The sequence below is a fragment of the Stegostoma tigrinum genome, chromosome 8 (assembly GCF_030684315.1).
Source record: "Stegostoma tigrinum isolate sSteTig4 chromosome 8, sSteTig4.hap1, whole genome shotgun sequence".
Classification (NCBI taxonomy): domain Eukaryota; kingdom Metazoa; phylum Chordata; class Chondrichthyes; order Orectolobiformes; family Stegostomatidae; genus Stegostoma; species Stegostoma tigrinum.
The window spans coordinates 36,783,100-36,804,118 of NC_081361.1; the positions used below are offsets into that span (position 1 = coordinate 36,783,100).

At 41.5% G+C, this 21,019-nt stretch overlaps 1 protein-coding gene across 4 annotated transcripts in view; it reads left to right on the top strand.

Moving 5' to 3' along the window:
* crb1 (crumbs cell polarity complex component 1) overlaps window positions 1–19,494 on the top strand; it is a 114,710-nt gene extending 95,216 nt beyond the window's left edge. The window contains exons 12-13 of one of the 4 annotated variants that reach the window (XR_009446054.1): window positions 15,330–15,382; window positions 18,670–18,731. Coding sequence is in view for 2 of the 4 variants with exons in the window: in XM_059647789.1 (XP_059503772.1) it covers window positions 18,670–18,891 (222 nt within the window). In the remaining 2 variants the exon portion in view is untranslated. Of the gene's footprint in view, window positions 1–15,329; window positions 15,383–18,669 lie in introns of all 4 variants that reach the window. The other 3 variants (XM_059647790.1, XM_059647789.1, XM_059647791.1) reach the window with 3 other exon arrangements.
* The last annotated feature ends 1,525 nt before the right edge of the window (window positions 19,495–21,019 follow it).

Below are 21,019 nucleotides of genomic sequence, written 5' to 3' on the forward strand. Positions count from 1 at the left end.
CATTGGAGATGGATCAAAGAAGGTTCACTAGCATGATGACTGCTATGGAGGGATTGTCTCATGAGCAAAGGTTAAACAGATTCCACCCACTGTAGTTAAGAATCGGAGGTGTTCTCATTGAAACATGTGGAATCCTTAAGGGGCTTAACAGGGAAAATAATGAGAGGATGTTTCCCTTCATGGAAGAATCTAGGACTAGAGGGTACGGTCTCAGAATAAAGCGGCACCAATTTAAGGCTGAGATGAGGAGGAATTTCTTCTGACAGACAGTTGAGTCTTTGGAACTCCTTGTCACAGATAGCCGTGGTGTAGAGTGCTTGTGTATATTTAAGGCTGAGACAGATAGATACTTGATCAGTAGGGGAATGGAGGGTTATGGGGAAAATGCAGGAAAGTGAATATGAAGAATGTTGGATCAGCTAGAATGGCAGAGCAGGCTCAAAGAGCGAATGGCCTACTCCTATCTCCATTTTTATGGTTTTACGGCTTTGACAGAGGTTCTTGGATATTGATTAAAGATACTGCAACAGTGGAATATAATTCAACATAGAACACATTTATAATACTCCTCATTATATAGATATTGTTAAGCCAGTAGAGTGGTTATTTTATGTCTTGCATGAAACAAGGGTGATGATATTGTAAAGAAAGACCCAACTATTTCAACTCAGATAACAGCAAGGTCGCATTAATGAGCCAGACTTCACTGGATATATTTGGGAGTGGGAAGATGATGATGACTGGGGATGTTAATGGTTCTCGAGGCCACCAGGGTTCAGTGATGTTCCAGGCTCATCCTGTCTACCATTCAACAGATCTAAGTCAGTTTCACAAAGGAATAATATATGACATGATTGTGCTTCATCATGGAGGCTGTAGGTGCATTGTGCTATATCCTGGGTTTACACTGAAGCATCAACCACTGCACCATTCTGTGGATAACAGAGAGATTAATAAATAATAGGCTCATCCCAGGGCAGACATAGATTTCATTTTGGCAGCTTGTGAAAATATTACCATCAACAACAGTACACAGCAGCCGCAACAGCAAGACAAAAGGTCATAAAGTTGATCATTCCACAATCACTGTAATCGCAAGTTGGAGAACCGTACTGAGTAAGCTGATTGTTGACCATTAATGGGAACCCATGGCATGCTACACAAAGGAATACAATTCATCAACATCCACACAGTCTGTGACCACAAGCCAATTTTGATGCAGGTGAATGCAGTTGTGTGGGAGCAGCCACTATACCATATCAGAGAAGTCCTGTGGAAACTTGTAACTGGTTGGAAATAACTTTAGTGGTTAGCTTTACAGTAATATGGGTTAATCACTTCAAAAGAGGCACCTTTATATATACTATTAAGCAATCTGAATAGCTCTCAGCTAATAACATGCAGTGATACACTTTTGAGAAGCAGTAATATAGATAGTCATGGATTACCTTGTGCTTTTTATGGAGTTACTTACCACACAAGTGCTTTCAGTAAAAGTACTGAGTGTAGTTCAACATTCCTGCTAGGATAGTTCCAACAAAACAAATTGAACTTGTCTCTATTGTGCGGTTCATGTATGTTGTACTTATGGTTGTGTTAGTCAAGCGTCAGTACATTGTTTTGCGCACACTTCCAAAATTCCCTCCTTCCTGAACTCCATTAACTATTCACCAACAAGATTGTGAGAAGTTCTCACATTAGAGCAAGTTCAGTTCTACTGAGCTTAACTTCACTCTGGTGCTATGTTAGTCCAGAAATCTGTTGCAAAGGCATCAGCAAGGAAGCTAAACTTAACAAAGGAGAAGTCAATTTTTATATTAACATGTTTCCAGGCTGGGAATAGCTGTAAATTTTGAAAATTAAATGTTGTCATGGTCTGCAGTTTAGATTGGATTATTCAATATAAACTTACAGGTTTGGAAGACCTGAGTCAGTTTTTCCTTCCGGCCTCAATATAATTATCATTAGCCTTTTTTTTGACATTTATTGTCTTATAGAATTGCAGCATCACTGGCAAGGTCAGCATTTCTTGCCTGCCGTAGTTGTCCTTGAACGGAGTGGCTTGCTGGGCCATTTTAGTGGGCAGTTTAGAGCTAACCGAAATGTTCTGGATCTGGAGTCACACGTAGGCTAGACCAGTTGAGGGCAGAAGATTGCCTTCTCTTCAAGTACTTTAGTCAAGCAGATATTTTAATTTTTAAACTGCAAAATATTTTCATGGCAGTCATTTTGGAGACGAGAGGCAGAATCTTGTATTTTTGATCCTAGATGTGGAGTCAGACCTAAAATTAGGACATACATCCACTTGGGAGTGGGTCAGGTCTTTTCTCATGATTACATTCTTCTCAGTTTGTTGCATGTGCAAGTGGAACTCCAAATTTTATGGGCCCTCTGTGCTGTATTTAAAAGGTAGCAAGTCTCAGTGATGCAGCAGCATTAGCATGTGGTTCCAGTGCCACAAGCAAATGAATATTTTCACCAGAGTATGAACCACTGGCTACTCAATGGTTCATGCCCCTATGAGTGTGAGTTAGCATTGCAAGGTCACACACAAGATTGGGTATCAGGCATCTCCATCAGCCATCCCACATGTAATCCAACATTCTAGTGACAAAATACAGACATTTGCTCCAGAACTTGCTGTACCCTAGCCAATCGGGGAAATATTCCACATTCTTGGGTAGAAGCCACTATTGGAACTGCACTAGAACAGCCTGGCTAGGGTATGGCAAGTTTGGGAGCAGAATTATTCAGTTCGGTTGCCAGTACGTTCTCAGGCCCCTTAACCTTTTATGGTTTTCAGTCTCTTCAGCCATTTCTTGATGGAAAAAAGTCAGGTGGATGTCCAGGAGCAAATCCAAAGACTCCTTTTCTCTTTTCTCATTTTCTAGCCAGATACTTCCACTCTCTGAATTGAGAGGTATGATTAGAGATGTTTCCCTGTCACCATAGCTAACCAAATCTTCCCAACTTAATTTATACCCTCTCAAACTTGATTTCTTCCATCCAAATGTGAGCTGCTATCTGCCTGCTGCATGGTGAACAATTAAGACTTGCTATCTCTATTGTTTCTCTCTCTCTGTCTCTCTCGCATGCTTTCTCACTCTCTTGTGCATTCTCTCTCTCTCTCTCTCTCTCCCTCTCTATTGCTTCACAATTTTATTTGGAAAGAAACTGCAAACTATTCCCACAATGACACTTTTGCCTCAAAGCCATCTCAAATTGAATCACAGAGACCTACTATCCAGGTAGACATACTGATTAGCTATCCACAAAATTATCAGCTCCGTTTTGTTTTGGAATTACATAGACAGTTAAAATGTGTCATTTACAAAATCTGACATTTCTAACACCTCCCTGGGAGCTGTCAACTAACAGTCCATCTGTTGTCAGTACATTTGCCCTGGTCATTGCTTACGTTGTGAATATCTCACAGTTCCTTCCTACTGAAACAACTTGGGCCCACCTTTCTTTTTTTTCAGCAACCAAGCCACACAAGCTTGTAATCGGGCTGATTCCAAAACGCTTCATATGATTTTCTTCATCCTCCCAACAATTTTGGGACATATTCCTTCGAAGCAGCCAGAAATTTTGATTTGAAATTTGATTTGAAATACTTTTTATGAAATAATTTCACATTCCAACCCATCGAGGGTGTGTGGTGAGATTAATGGATTTTTTTTATAAACAGCTGACTCAAGCATGTTGGACTGAAGAGCTCCCTACTGTGTTGTTTAATTTAATTCATTGTAGTATGTTCTATATACTTCAGTCAAAGAGTATGTTATTCCCAACTTGTCAATGAATAATAGTCACTGGTGCACGTTATGATCTTCACACTTAACCTTCGCATCCCCGTGATGGCTGTTCTCTTTGGCTGCTTGTCCAACTTCAAATCTTTGATCAGCAAAAATATTTTTCTAAAGTAACATTTGCTCTTCTGTTCAGCTGTTAGCCAAAACTTCAGATTATGGCCTTCAACATGTGCAGCCTTAGGGTTTTATTTGATTTGGTGTAAACTATCATGCTCCTGGATATTACCATTGACCAGAAATTGAACTACATTAGCCATATAAATACTGAGGTAACAAAAAAGGGTCAGGGGCTGGGCATTCTGTGGCAGGTTGCTCACCTCTTTACTCCCTTAGATCTGCTTGCCATCTAGAAGGCAAAGTCAGCATTCTGATATAATATTTGGAGGAAGGGATGATGATAAACAAAGGCCTGATAAAGAGCTACTGATATTATTGCTCGACTCTTGAACCAGAGAGCTAGATAATGTTCTGGGGGCCCAGATTTGAATCCTGCCATGGTAAATGGTGGAATTTGAATTAAGTAATTAAATAAATCCAAAATTAACCTGGAAGCTGCTATCAAATGCCTGGAAAGTATCATCTGCTTCACAAGTATTCTTTATAGAAGCTAACTGCCATCCTTACCCAGCCTGATCTACATGTGACTCCAGCTTGCGTGTTAATTGCATTCCAGGCAAATAAGCTTAGGCAATAAATGCTGGTCCAGTTAGTGACACCCACAGAAACTCTCTATTAACCTGTCTGAGTGCAGGTCTAACAACGCATAAGAAGCAGCTTGATAACATCATAGTCCAGAGATATGCAGGTTAGGTGGATCAGCCATGCTAACTTGCTCATTGTGTCTGGGGATGTTCGTGCCAGGTAGATTAGCCATGGGAAATGAGGGTAATGGGGATAGGGTTAGGGATAGTTCTGGGTGGGATGCTCTTCAGAGGGTCGGGGTGGACAGCATAAGCCTAATGGCTTCTTTCCATCCTGTGGGATTCTGATTCTATAATGACCAGGTAAAACAGTCTATTTGATCGTGAGCCTATCAACAATCTTCAGCACTCAGTCTCCATTGCCAGCAGATAGCAGTAACAGTGTCTATCACCACCTGATGTCTTGCAGCAAATCACCAAGGTTCCTTTGAGAGAACTTTCCAAACCCCTGACCTCTAGCGCCTGGAATGACAAGGGCAGTACTTGCATGGCGACTCCCATCAGCTACAAGTTAGTGTCCAACCAACACTACACTCTGACTTGGAAACATATTAACATCCCCTCACTGTTACAGGATCAAAATCCTATAACTATCTGCCCAACAGTTGTATGGGTGCACCTTTTAATGTAGCAGATTAAAGAAGGTGTGTTATCACTAGTTTCTCATGAACTGCTAGGGATGGGAAATGAATGCTGGCTCAGCATGGACAAGCACATTGAATTGGCTTCACATCTCATTTCCATCCCTGCCAAGACTAAATTTTGCATGCATTGTGAATCAAACACAGTGACAATCACAGAAATGACAAACTATGAGCGTTTGAGTTTCTCTGATATACCTGGACATTTTTTAAAAATTCATTCACAGGATGAGGGGATGCTGGCTAAGCAGCATTTATTGCCCATCCCTAATTACCCAGGGGACAGTTAAGAGTCAATCACATTGCTGTGGGTGTGGAGTCACAAGTAGGCCAGACCAGATAAGGATGGCAGTTTCCTTCCCTAAAGGACATTAGTGAACCATTTGGGGTTTTCCCTGGTAATCGACAATGGATTCATGGTCATCATTAGATTCTTAATTCCAGATATTTATTGAATTCAAATTCCACCATCTGCCATGGTAGGATTCAAACGCGTGTCTCCAGAACATTATCCGGGTCTCTGGATTAACAGTCCAGTGATAATACCACTAGGGCATTGCCTCTGCTTCACGACTAGGAGAACAGCAGGAATATTAAAAATATTTGATCAATCTTATTCATTAAACATTGCCTCTCCTATAAGCTGCAAGTAGCCATTTGAGATACGTTTTTCCATTACAATTTGAATATTTAGTCAGGTCTTTGCAGAATTAGAGACCTGCTTCAGACATCCTAGGGCATCTAACCCATGGCTCAAAATATCCATTGAAGAATAACCATGAACGTTTGCTCAGAGATAATGGGAACTGCAGATACTGGAGAATCCAAGATAACAAAATGTAGAGCTGGATGAACACAGCAGGTCAAGCAGCATCTTTTAGGAGCACCAGAGCTGACGTTTCGGGCCTAGATCCTTCACCAGAAAGGGGGGATGGGGAGATGATTCTGAAATAAATAGGGAGAGAGGGGGAGGTGGACCGAAGATGGATACAGGAGAAGCTAGGTGGAGAGGAGAGTATGGGTGGGGAGATGGGGAGGGGATAGGTCATTCCAGGGAGGACGGACAGGTCAAAGGAGCGGGATGAGGTTAGTAGGTAGGAAATGGAGGTGCGGCTTGAGGTGGGAGGAGGGGATAGGTGAGAGGAAGAACAGGTTAGGGAGGCAGGGACGGGCTAGGCTGGTTTTGGGATGCAGTAGGGGAAAGGGAGATTTTGAAGCTTGTGAAATCCACATTGATACCATTATGCTGCAGGGTTCCCAAGCGGAATATGAGTTGCTGTTCCTGCAACCTATGATGGCATCATTGTGGCACTGCAGGAGGCCCCGAATGGATATGTCGTCTAAGGAATGGGAGGAGGAGTTGAAATGGTTCGCGACAGGGAGGTGCAGTTGTTTATTGCAAACCGAGTGGAGGTTTTCTGCAAAGCGGTCCCCAAGCCTCCGCTTGGTTTCCCCAATGTAGAGGAAGCCACACCGTGCACAGCGGATGCAGTATACTACATTGGCAGATGTGCAGGTGAACATCTGCTTGATGTGGAAAGTCATCTTGGGGCCTGGGATGGAGGTGAGGGTGGAGATGTGGGGGCAGGTGTAGCACTTCCTGCGGTTGCAGGGGAAAGTGCCAGGTGTGGTGGGGTTGGAGGGGAGTGTGGACTGGACAAGAGAGTTGCGGAGAGAGTGGTCTCTCCGGAAGGCAGACAAGGGTGGGGTTGGAAAAATGTCTTTAGTGGTGGGGCCGGATTGTAGATGGTGGAAGTGTCGGAGGATCATGCGTTGTATCCAGAGGTTGGTGGGGTGGTGTGTGAGGACTGGGGGGATTCTCCTTTGGCAGTTATTGCTCTGGAGGTTCTCCACCTATTTTCTCCTCTATCCAACTTCGGTCCGCCTCCCCCTCTCTCCCTATTTATTTCAGAATCCTCTCCCCATCCCACTTTTCTGATGAAGGGTCCAGGCCCAAAACGTCAGCTTTTATGCTTCTAAGATGCTGCTTGGCCTGCTGTGTTCATCCAGCTCCACACTTTGTTCTCATGAACTTTTGCTCAGGCCAGTTTTTGTCACTATGACAGTCATCATAACAATATATAGAGAGAGGATTTTTAATATAAACAACACTGCTATTCTGGAGGGGAAAAACCCCTCAGTTTCATATTTTTAATTTTGAAAGCTAATATTACTTTTCAGGCAATCCAAAGGCAGCAATGAGGTCCTAAGAGTAGATTACACCACAAGGTTGAGGTATTAGCTGCAGGGTTCAGGTGGGGCTGTAATCCGACACCTGACCAGGTATCGCACAGTGCCGTTTAGAAATTGTTAGTTTTTGAAAGCTGCGGACAGAAACTCGCAGCAAAACAATTTAACTGCAAAGAAAAGGGATATGTTCACAAGTAATCTCACATTTTATTTATTTGAGTATCAACAAAAGTATCAAGAATTGGTTGGCTGGATACCTAGTATCCTGGAGCACTCAGAGTGAATCAGTCTTTTGCATCAGCCCAAAGTACAGGTAACTATTCATGCAGTGCAGGGAATTTTTTGCTTAAAGCTTGGTTTCCAGGACCAGTCTCTTGAGGAATATTACTAAGTTTTGAATTTCAAGTTGTACAGCAATGCGCTGTTAGAATGGAAGAACGACAGCACCACGGTTTAGGCTGGCTATCGATTACTATACTTTTACTAAAAGGAGGATCTTTTCTCACACAAGGTAAATATGGTTTTTCTTAAAACTATTGGAGAGGGGTAGAGGTTGGAATTGAACATTTTCAGGCTGTGCTGGATAAAATTAGCCAAGATATAATGTTTTACTTTTTTTATTTGTTAAGAAAATGTTAAGTCTTGGCAAATCTAAGTAAGTAGTGGAGGAACAATGCAAAGTTTGGAACAAAGCAAGATTTTATGACTGACATTTAGGAATTAGACTGAGGTGATGGTTTTTACTGTTGATGTGTGTGGTTAGACCAATGGCTGGAAGGAGACCAAAATTGAAGAAAAGCAAGTATAAAGTTTAAAAAAAAGTTTTCAGTGATCATAGTTTTTGAATAAAGAGAGCAAAGTCAGTGTTACCTTTGTTGTTTCAGTATCATTTAAATTACTGTCATTTCTGAAGAAGAGTTTGCACTAAATCATAAAGTTTAGTAAATCACTGAAGTAAAAATGTCATGACTTTATATTATAAATGTGAGTGCTGTTCAGAGGAAAACTTAAATTATGATAAAACTGGGATAAATGAGAAAAAATGTAAAATGCTATGATAATGATAACTGGCAATTCCTGTAGGGGGAAAAGTGATTTTGATACATTTGAAAATATCAGATCTGTGCACTACTTTTCTTTCTTCAAAGTGGTTGAAATTAGTTCTTGCGGTTCTAGGACTTAAAAACCTGACTGCCTTGCTATTGTCAGATCATTGCTTTGCACATGTGAACCAAAATGGCACTGGGTCTTAAAACTGATTAGGATGATTGGTGCTACTATCAAATCTGTCAGCAATGGGATTAGCCTAACCCTAACCTTATGCCTATTGCAAATAAAATAATGTAGTTAAGGAATTAATTAATTCAGAATTTATTGAATTTTGAGTGCCAGTGTTTTGTTTGCACACACTTGTGAAACAATCAAAGCCAATTCAAATGCTGAAATTAGTGGCTTCATGCAGATATCTGAAGGGCAATGATTTACAGTTATTGATTGCTTGTAGAATACGAATCGTTGGAACTTACCTTTTGTGGTGCATTCCAGCTATGTGATGCAACAATTAAATGTATCAAAAAAAACACAGAACTATGAAAGCAAACATGGTCAGAACGGAGATAATAAAATGTGAGGCTGGATGAACACAGCAGGCCAAGCAGCATCTCAGGAGCACAAAAGCTGACGTTTCGGGCCTAGACCCTTCATCAGAGCTCTGATGAAGGGTCTAGGCCCGAAACGTCAGCTTTTGTGCTCCTGAGATGCTGCTTGGCCTGCTGTGTTCATCCAGCCTCACATTTTATTATCTTGGAATCTCCAGCATCTGCAGTTCCCATTATCTATGGTCAGAACGGATATTTGGTCCGAGCTAATTCTCATAAAAAGAACCGTTGCATACCACTGGTATCTTTTCAAAAATATAGCCATATCGTTCCCCATGTGATCTGCCTTCATTGTCGTCGTCCTGAGATTGAGTTTCTTCTTGCGCTCATCTGAGTGCAGTAATTAAACCAATTGTCCAATCTCTCCCCATTTTCTGCTGCATTATTAAATTTATACCGAGGCTAAGTGATTTATCATGCTTTTATTACCACCTTTTCCCATCTCTGTACTGTACTTCATTTCGTAGAGTTATACTGAAGGAAAAGTTTGTTTGCTGCCTCACTTTCTACTTTATGCTGCTAGTTGCCTTGCCTCACTTTTCCAGGTATGACTGTTTTGTAATCACCCATGTATCTTGAAAGTATTTATCCTCTGCTTTTCTCTATTTATGTGGTCATACTTCTGTAACCAACCTTCAAAATACAATCCTTGAACTTGTGACCCTCAGACGTACTCTGTTGCAATCCTACTCAACGATGCTCTGATCACTGTAGTTGAGGTGGTAACAGGATCAAATCCAGTTTTAATTTCCAGCCACTGTAGATTCCATTAGTTCTGAGTGAGTAGCATATCAGAATTTTGTTCAAAATATATCTTCTCTCATTATATAGATCTTTGATTGATTTCAAATCTTCAAAAACTTTACTTGACCTTTAACAACTCTCGAATCTGAACATTATATTCACAATCTATTTCCTCACATTGGTAAATGGGATTCTGATATGAGTTAATAGTCGTCTTTATATGTCACTTGGATTATTCCACTGTAGTTTACATTATTTTGAAACCAATCTAGATTTTATCTCCATGAACATCATGTCTTCTTTCACATTTTAAAAAAAAACTCTCCCCCCTGTCAAAGATAGGAGAATCTGCGATAACAAGGTGTGGAGCTGGATGAACACAGCAGGCCAAGCAGCATCAGAGGAGCAGGAAGGCTGACATTTCGGTTCTGGACCCTTCAGATTTTCCAGACTCAACGTCAATTTTCCTGCTCCTCTGATGCTTCTTGGCCTGCTGTGTTCATCCAGCTCTACACCTTGTTCTTGCCCTCCTGCCAAGTTGTCTTTTCTATCTCTTTACAGCAGTTTATATTTTTTAAAATTTCTCATGTGGCCTAGCAATTCCTTGCTTCACTTTGTGGTAGATTTCTTAATACTTCCTTATGTCCTTATACACTCATCCTGTTTCACAATATATGACTTGTGTTCTCTTTTAAGTTCCAGCATTTCTGGTGACTCTCTTTTGCTTGGTCTTTAAACTGCTAGGACCCCACCAATTGCCAATGTACTATTTCTGTGAGGACATAATACAGTCCAATTCTCCACAGAACAGCTTTCTCTTGACCACAGAGCTTTGTTTTAATCTCCATTGTGCCTGAAACCTTCCCTTTGATGTGACTTTTCAAAGCACAAATTGACTCATCCTACCTATTCACGCAGGACATAGATTCACCCAATGTTTCTGAGAATATTACGCTCGAGATCTCTGTCTAAATATCGTAGTTTACTCCTCAAATTTGCCTTCCAAACATTCATCCTCTTTCCAAAGATATTGGTTCCTGTCTCAACTTTGAGCTGTTTTCTCCTACACTCTGGATGTTTTATCTTCCCCAGCTGTTTTTGAACTTCCCTTATGATTGATCCCATAAAGGACAGTGTTGTTCACAATTATCAGTGATCCTTGTTAAATAGATAGCTTTTCCCGTGAATTTCACTTGGCTTGATGTGTAACGCCTCATTCCAATTAGTTTATTCAGAGCTGCATGCTATAACAAGCCAACTTTTGAGCTCAGCATTTTCATCTAGAACTGTGCATGTTGTTCTCATGTACTCTTCTACACCATGAGTAAAAGATCACACGACACCGGGTTATAGTCCACCGGGTTTATTTGAAGACACAAGCTTTCGGGGCCTCACTCCTTCAGGACGTTATGCTGAGCATTTTCCATGCTTCACAAGTTTAGCCATAAAGTCTACCACTCCTGTATGAAGGGCTGTAATAGGTTTTAGAGTAACTTTCTTTATGTTATGCCAGCAATGGCCTTTTGCTCCTCTTTACTAACTCAACTCATGGTATAAATACTTCTCACATCCTGACTTTACCACACTCTCATACATATTATCTTAACGTTATGTTGTCACTGATTATGTTTAAAACTACCTAGTGTAATGCATCACCACCCATTACAATAATACTGTGGTGAACGTGCAACCTGCTTGGCTAAGGAATTAAAGTAAATTAAATCAAGTCATGCTAGATAATTCTAAGAAGATTTACACATTTGGAGCTATTGGTTTATTGTCACATAACCTACTCGAGATAGGGATTTCTTTTTAATAAACCATCAATATCGAAAATATTTTCTCTAGAAAATATCAACTATTTTTAGGCATTCCCATGCTTCCTTTCAAATTTCCAGGAACTGAAAGATAAAGGTCTGAGTTATTTACTGACCTCACATAGACGTAAGTGAGATTCACCTCCTCGTGGGAAAGATATAATCATGTCAAGTACAGCAAAAATGCATAAAACAACAGGCTTTTGTGTGATCTGTGACAATGATTGAAAACATGAACAGCTCGTCAAAGGAAACCAAACAAAGAGGAATGGTCAGTAGGAGGATTTACTGAAACCTTCACAGAAATTTATCACTCATTCTCTTACCACTGTGCAACATTCACCTAAACCATATGTGGGTAACTCTAAAAGGGCAAAATAATAAAACGAAATTCCCTTCTGATTGAACAAATGTAGAAACATTTCAAGGAATGAAGTTTTCACCATTTCTTTGTTCAAATGTCAACATTACTTTAACCAATTTTTTTATAAAGCACTTTGCCATCCACAGCCGTATGATCCATTCATCAGAAAAAAATGAACTTGCAGACCTTTAATACTTTCAGGGAGGATTTTATTTTCACGGCTTATTTGAGTGGAACAGGCATCCCCATAAGCCAAGGGCTCAGTGTTCGGAGCCAGGACTGTATCTGTGTCCCCAAAGCCAGCCCAGGGGTGAATGGTCACTCATTGCATATTTTCAGGTGGGCACCACCATAGTTGACAGGCGAACAGGCACCCTGTCCAATGAAAGCTGATGGGTGGCTGCCGCAATCTGGATGGCCAGTTGAAGTCTTTCTAGCTTGAGATGACCCACAGTCTGCATTTCAGGACAAGGGGCACTAAGTGGTGCCGTCTTCCCAATTCTTGTAAAATTTAAATCCTAAACCAAGCAAGCAGATAGACCACCACTGTGGGGTAGCTGCTGGTGAGTGGATATCTCTTGAATAAGACTGCCTATGGCTAAAGGCTGACTCAGGCAGGCGGGGAGGGTCTGTAGGGCCAGTTTGGAGAGTCAACCATGCAGCTTGCCTCTGCCATGGCCTGTAGGCAGACACCCAATGTTCCTGCAAAGGAGAATGGAGACTGGCTCAGAGTTTCCAGCAGGTTTCCTTTAACTCTGTTTGACAAGGCTCTTAATGAGCCTGTTTGGCTTGTGTGGGCAGCAGGTCTTCCCAGCCCTGATCCTGCCTCAGCGAAAAAAGTCTGGCAGTGGAAACAACCTTGGGAAATTGACATGTCAGCTGACATTGGTGTTTGGGCGTCCCAAAGATACCAATCCGATGGCTCTGACGTTACAATTCCCCACACACAGTTTGTTCTAGTATAGGCCTGGACACAAAGAAAGGCTCATATTATTCAAACATATTTTTGTTGAAAGGGGGAAAAGTGCTACATAAACCTTGTTGCACTGCACTAAATCCACTTCTGAATCATTTTTGCCATTTATAAGTAGATCTCAGCTCTTCACACAGTTGTCCATAGGGAAACCATGTTTTAGCTTCTTAAAAAGCAACAGCTAAAAGTAGTCTCTGACGCACTTAGACCCAAGCTGAATGGATCATAAAAGTTGGTCTTTTCACTTTGCAACTACAACTTTGTTTACTCCCATTCTGGTAGTTGCATGACACAGCAAGAAAGTAGTTGCTGGCTAATCGTATAATGCCTTGACTGACAGAATACTGCGCTTTAGGATATAATACAGATACACTAAATTGATAAAGTTACTGAAGACAGGTCACAGCACACACCACAATCAACCAGCCAGTTCATCCTTCCGTGATTAATGCTAACAATCCAAATTAAAAAAGCTCCTTGCTTGCTCAAAATAACCCAACTGAATATCCCATGGGAATCATTGCAGGAGATTGAAAACAGTACCTATTTTTCAGTACCATTTCTATCCCAGGGTATAACTTTGTCTTTGAGAAAATGGCATTTTGATTTCTTTTTTCTTTAAGCCAGAAGAGTAGTGTAGTAAATAAGCTTATTAAACGTAGAATCCCACCAGTGTGAAAATAGGCCATTCGGCCCATTGGGTCCACACTGACCCTCCGGAGAGCATCCCATCCAGAGCTACACCTCTACCCCGACTCTGTAACCCTGCATTTCCCACGGCTAATCTACCTAACTTGTATGTCCCTGGACACTATGGACAATTTAGCACGGCCAATGCTCCTAATACCCATACTTTTGGACTGTGGGAGGAAACCTCAGCACCCGGAGTAAACCCACACAAACATGGGGAGAATGTACAAACTCCACACAGACAGTCACCCCAGGGTGGAATCAAACCTGGCCCCTTCTTGCTCTGAGACAGTAGTGCTAACCACTGAGCCACCAGGCCACCTGCAAGTATTTTGGATCGACCTGCTGAGACACATTAGTGAAAGATGAGCCCAGACCTTCGGACCAGTGGTGTGTTGTGTCTTGGTTTATGTTATTGCATTGCATACTTTCAATCTATACAGGATTGCCAGTTATTTAGTAGGAAAATTATATACTTTGATGTGTTTATGAAGGTGATGACTAGTTTCTGTTGAACTGGCTTTATTGGATTAGATCTTGGTATTGCTCCGATTTAGGTCAGAGTTGAAGCAATCTGTATACTTAGTCATTTTGCATTTGAAGAATCTTGCTTTGCTTGAAATTGTTGGGCACTTTGCAGCATTTAGACTTAATCATTGGTGCTTCATCTCAATCTGTACTGTCTGAGAGTGTTTATAGATACGTATAGGGCAGGTGGGACTTAAACCCAGGCCTCCTGGTCCAGAGGTAGGGACATTGATGCTACACGAGCCGGCTCACCCAAAAAAAAGCCCTATCCCAGTACGTTCATGACATACCTCTGCCCACGTTTTCTAGCCCAGAGGGGTTTAGGGGACACATTCCCACTGTCCTACAAGAGACATTATATTCCTATTGCAAGTCAATTCTGTTTATGTTTCCACTAAATAACAACAGTCAGTTCAGCTTTTTAGGGGGAAAAGCAGATACCACACCAACTGTGGGTTTTCTCACATCCTTTAACTTTCACAGTGATTGGGGTTATCCTGTCACTAATGTCAAATCAGCATTCTAAACCAGTGCCCAAAACTACCAATCTCTGATGCACACAAATAATTTCCTGGGGAGGTAAGCTTCCAATGGGCAGGAATTCTGCTGTCAGGGGTCTTTCACAAATAAATGGAATTCAGGTCAGAGACCTCGAGCCAGTTACAAGCCACTTGCTGCATTCTCCTGGATGGTCAGACCCAGTGGTCAGGCAGCATCACCCAACTGAGCAATATAGCCAGGCCCACCCCAGGTTGAGCCGACTCTCCTTCCAACCCACCGTCACCCTCAATTACCCAATTCCCGAGCCAGCCTGATAACCTTGATAAAGATTTAGCTAGTCCCATTTCTTTATTAGAATATCATCAGCAGTACCAATTGACAGAGCTCAGTGGTCCATCTGGTACAAAGGTGGAGACATCAATCTCCTCTCTGATGGGTCAGTTTTCCATTCAGTTTCACATTTCCGTTGCAAATGTTTGCAATCTCAACAACGTTTGCTTGAGAAGTTAGCAACCATTCATGGAGTTGGGACATTTTAAATTATTAACTGGTGAATACCTCCTCTTGATTTAAGAAAAACAGATTGCAATGAAAGTAATTTACATGTATTCAAGCTGTTGACAGAATAGTTGCTAAGTTCTGATGAGTAAGTTACACACTTGCAACAGTACAGTGCCATCTTCATTTTAGTGTTGGTTCCTTTACAGCGGAGAATATAACAGATTCTACACAATCAACAATTGCTGGTAGCACACCATCTGTAAGTTGATAGATTTAACTTGACCTAATGTTAATATAGACCATAGTTTCATCTAACTCGGCTTTTAAGTTACAACTCACAAAGAATTGAGTTTAAAAAAAAAACTGTCCCCATAAACCAAATACATTTATCTTTGAAATCTCAATTGATCTTCCAATTATCTTTGACAGGATACTGTTAGATTAATACCATGATCAACACTATAGCTATTAAGGATTCTTTTCAATTAAAATGAAGACACATTTGTGCAATTATATGCATTATCCTGGTAATGCATCCACGTAGAAGTGCCACTTGAGAAAATTCAACTGCAGTTTCGAAAGCTTTGGTGCTTTTGTTGTGGAAATATTTCTAATATAGAAGGCCATGGTTTTCATGACAAGTATTGATTTAGTTACAGAAAGTGGCAATTCATTATGCATGAAACATTACATTAGGCTTTAATCTAGGACTAGTCCATTGTATTATTGGTGTTATCTAACAACAGAAGCGGGGTCAGACGCATAAATATAGCAAAGTGAAACTGCAGAAACATAATTGTAAATATTGAAGATGAAAAGGTCTCTGACGTTCTGGTAATAATAAAGTTGACTGCGTTGTTGGTGAACTGAGCTCAAATTCTCATCTCCATTGTACTTGAGCTTATCTTGGCCCCTCCTGGGTTTGAGTTATAAGGAGAGGCTGTGTAGACTGGGACTTTCTCAGTAGAACATAGGAGATGGAGGGGTGACCTTTATAGAGGTTCATAAAATAATGAGGGATAGAGATAAGGTGTCTTTTCTCTAGGGTGGGGGACTTTCAAGAATGGGGGCACATTTTTAAGGTGAGAGGAGAAAGATTTAAAAAAACACACAAAGGGCAATTATTTTTACACAGAGTGGTTCATGTGTGGAATGAACTTCCAGAAGAAGTGATTGATGTGGATGCAGTTGCAATGCTTAAGACATTTAGATAAGTACATGAAAAAGAAATGTTTGGAGCGATATGGGTCAAGCGTAGACGGTAGGACTAGTTGAGTTTGGGATTGTGGTCAGTATGGTCTAGTTGGACTGAAGGTTCTGTTTCTGTGCTGTATAACTGTCTTTTTGAGTTTGGCATTGTTATAGATTGAAGCGACAAGGAGGTCATATACATTTGCTGAAATATTTGTATAATCAACAGCCACTGGTGAAGTGTTGGGAAGACTGGAGGTGGGCTAATATGGTGCCATTATTTAAGAAATGTGGTAAGGAAAAGCCAGGGAGATATAGAATGGTGAGCCTGACATCAGTGGTGGGCACATTATTGGAGGGAATCCTGAGGGACAGGAATTACATGTATTTGGAAAGGCAAGCACTGATTAGGGAAAGTCCATATAGCTTTGTGCGTGGGAAATTGAGTCTCACTAACCTGACTGAGTATTTTTGAAGAAGTAACAAAGAGGAATGAAGAGTGCAGAGCATTGGATGTGGTCTGTAGGGACTTCACTAAGGCATTTGACAAGGTTCCACATGGTAGATTGGTTAGCAAGATTAGATCACATGGAGTACATGGAGAAGCCATTTGGATACAGAACTGGCTTGAAGGTAGAGGACAGAGGGTGGTGGTGGAGGGTTACTTTTCAGACTGGATGCCTGTGACCTGCGGTGCACCATAGGGATTGGTACTGGGTCCACTGATTTTTATAATTTATATAAATGATTTGATTGCAAACATAGGAGGTATGATTAGTAGGTTTGCAGATGACACTAAAATTGGAGGTGTAGTGGACAGTGAAGAAGGTCACCTCTAAGTACAACGGGATCTTGATCAGATGTGTCAATGAGCCAAGGAGTGGCAGATGGTGTTTAATTTAGATAAATATGAGGTGCTGCATTATAGAAAGGCTAATCAAGACAGGACTTCTTCACTTAATGGTAAGGTCCTTGGAGTGTTGCTGAACAAAGAGACCCCTAGAGCCCAGGTTCCAAGTTCCTTGAAAGTGAAGTCTCAGGTAGACAAGATAGTGAAGAAGGTGTTTGGTATGCTTGCCTTTATTGGCCAGTACACTGAGTATAGGAGTTGGGAGGATATGATGCAGCTGTATGGGACATTGGTTAGGCCACTTTTAGAATACTGTCTGCAGTTCTGGTCTATAGGAAGGATGTTGTGAAACTTGAAAGGGTTCAGAAAAGACTACTGAGGTTGTTGCCAGGGTTGGAGGGTTTGAGCTATAAAGAGAGGCTGAATAGGCTGGGACTATTTTCTCCGGAACATCAGAGGCTGAGTGGGTGACCTTTATAGAGATATATAAAATCATGAGGGGCATGGATAGGTTAAATAGTCAAGGTCTTTTCCCCCAGGGTGGGGTGTCTAAAACTAGAGGACATAGGTTTAAGGTGAGAGGGGATGGATTTAAGAGACCGAAGGGGCAACTTTTTCACACAGAGGTGGTGCGTGTATGGAATGAGCTGCCAGAGGAAGTGGTAGAGACTGGTATGATTACAACATTTAAAAGCCATCTGGATGGGTATATGAACAGGAAGCATTTAGAGGGATATAGGCCAAATACTGGCAAATGGGACTAGATTAATTTAGGATATTTGGTTGACGTGCCTGATGTCTGTTTCCATGCCATACATCTCTGAAGTTCTATTTGTAAAAGTTTAACTATGACGAAAAGTACTGCGTAAGACATCAATTCAAGATTGGCCTATCAGTGCCACATAGCCATGAGAATGTGGGGCTGTCTCATTCAAGGGTGGAAGTGAAGCCAGTGCAATGCAAATGTACAAGTTTCCAATCGCCCAGTAGTTCTGCTGATAAAATAATGGATTCCAACTGGTGAGGTTTGAAGAGCATACACTGAATTGAGAGCAGTGCAAATAGCCTAGTCCCAGTGTAGTCATACAATCAAATGGCACATAAGTTGTTCAGTTCTTCCATTGTACCCGTGTTGGCTCTTTGAACGATCTGATCAGTTTGCCCCACTCACTTGGTCTTGCCCCAGAAGTATGAATGTTGGGAGTATTTGTCTGTTTGTCCAGTTTCCCTTACGAAGGCTATTCATTCTTGCTCACAATTCCAATGTACAGACATGCGAATTAAGAGCCAAAGTCAGTCATTTGGCTTCTTGAACCTCTCTGCCAATCAGTTAGATCATAGGTGATCTGACTCTGGCTTTCATTTATTTGTCAATACCATATAAAACAACAATACACTAGTTAATCAAATTGGGCCAACTTTTAACTCATACGCTTTGGTTAGATTAAGGTATATTCCATTTGCGTGAAGTTTTCTAATAATTAAAATGTGAATTATTTTTACAGACAACTTCACCGCCTAACAAAGTAAACATAGCAGCCATTGTGGCCCCATGTGTCATTGGCGGAGTGATAGTTCTAGCTGTCATTCTGACTTTTCTCATTTTAAAACTGCGGGAGAAACGTCAGACTGAGGGCACCTATAGTCCCAGCAGCCAGGAGCAGACTGGATCTCGGATGGAAATGAACAATACCCTAAAACTACCACCAGAAGAGCGCCTTATCTGATATGTGCAGGCTCTGTCATGCACACAAGACTTAAAGGTTTTATGGCGAAGGAGTAGAAGTCAACAGATCCAGGTATTCCCTGCACTGCTTAACAAGTTAGGAGAAATGCTGGAAAGTGTGCGTGGCTGTGTTTTCCTTAAACCACGGCAGCTTCAGAATAGCCCTGCATGGATTATCGGTGAACTGTTTTAACCGTCTTGACTCTTGTCAGCAGGATGGGGAAGCCGGGACCTCCGAGGTTATGCTATATGCTGTGTTGGTCGCGGTGGCGTTGTTGCTCATTTTCTTCCTGGTCCTGATTGCCACTGTTGTGACCCTGAATAAAAGAGCGAGCCACGGGGCATATAGCCCCAGCAGGCAGGAGAAGGAGGGATCGCGAGTGGAGATGTGGAATATGTTACACCCGTTGCAAGTGGAGAGGCTTATCTGAATAAACCTGGGGCTTGGTAAATTGCATTTTGTGACAATGTCATCGAATATGTACAGAGTGAGAATGGCGGGAAAAATGCCTCAACTGGAATTGAAAACCCTTAAACATGCCGATTAAACCCACTGACTTGCCAAGTCACTCCAAACTACAATTAAAATTTTGTTCCATTTTAATTATTCTTTTCCACTAAATAATTGACCTCATTTACAGTGTAGGGATGTAACTGACCTGGGGGATATAGGACACAAATAAATACAGGAAGAAGATTGCCATCCAAATATTAACATTAAACACAGGCTCTGGCTCAGCAATGCCCAGGAGTGGGTGGGTAGCATTCCTCTTCATTTCGGGAGCACTTCTATTTTCTTTTTAAGAAAGAAATCTGCGATTGGAGCTTCGAACTATGTTGGAAAAATGAGAAAAGGAATTATCCTTCTGTGATAGCTAGCCTAGACCTTCTGCTTCATATTGTTTTATTTTCAATTTGCTTGGAAGCAAACAAATTGTAGAATTTAACATTCAAATTATGTCTCAGTGACTGGAATTTCTGTAACACTTTGTGCTGGTTTTAATACTATAATTGAATCTTCAATGACATGTAAATAGTTGGGGCGGAAATTTAAAAGGGGACATAAATCACATCTCAAAAGCTGCACGATTTGGGAGAGGATTAGCACCCAGAAAGCCAATTGCACCTTAATGAAACTATCCCAGTATGCTTGTTTCAAAACGGTTCTACCCTTCAGCAAATCATTGAATCTAAACAGACTATGCACGGCCGTTTCTGTTCATTCTCGCCACAAAGTGACGTGCCTTCAGCAAAGGTTTTAACTAGACAAAGTATCAGTTACTGTCAGAGATAATGGGAACTGCAGATGCTGGAGAATCCAAGATACCAAAGTGTGGGGCTAGATGAACTCAGCAAGCCAAGCAGCATCTCAGGAGCACAAAAGCTGAGGCTTCAGGCCTAGACCCTTCATCAGAAAAAATTTCTGATGAAGGGTCTAGGCCTGAAGCGTCAGCTTTTGTGCTCCTAAGATGCTGCTTGGCCTGCTGTGTTCATCCAGCCCCACACTTTGGTATCAGTTACTGTACTTTGTTTTCTAATGATCCAAATTTGTCACTAAGTTTCTAACACAGGATCAGTGTCAGTCATTGCCAGGATCTAGAGTTTCCCAGCTTACCCCTCAGGAGATTCTGTCCAACAACAACAATCAAACTCTACATGCAGAAAAACATTCAATCCCTGGGTAGTAGGAATTGCAGATGCTGGAGAATCTGCACTGACAAGGCATAGAGCTGAAAGAACACAGCAGGCCGAGCAGGAAGACTGACATTTCGGGTCTAGACCCTTCTTCAGAAATGGTGGGGGGAAGGAGGTTCTGAAATAAATAGGGAGAGAGTGGGGTGGGGGGGAGCGGATATATATGTTCTGCCTCCCCACTCTTCCTGTTTATTTCAGAACCCCCTTCCCCTCCCCCTTTTCTGAAGAAGGGTCTTGACCCGAAACGTAAGCCTTCCTGCTCTGCTGATGTTGCTTGGCCTGCTGTGTTCATCCGGCTCTACATCTTGTTATCTTCAATCCCTGGATCCGGTTTTAACTGGAGCCCACCAGGAGATCACCCTAGAACATAAAGGTTGGGTAGGAATTAAAACCAGTAGCCGACCTGAACCCAGCCCCTTATCTCTGCAGACATC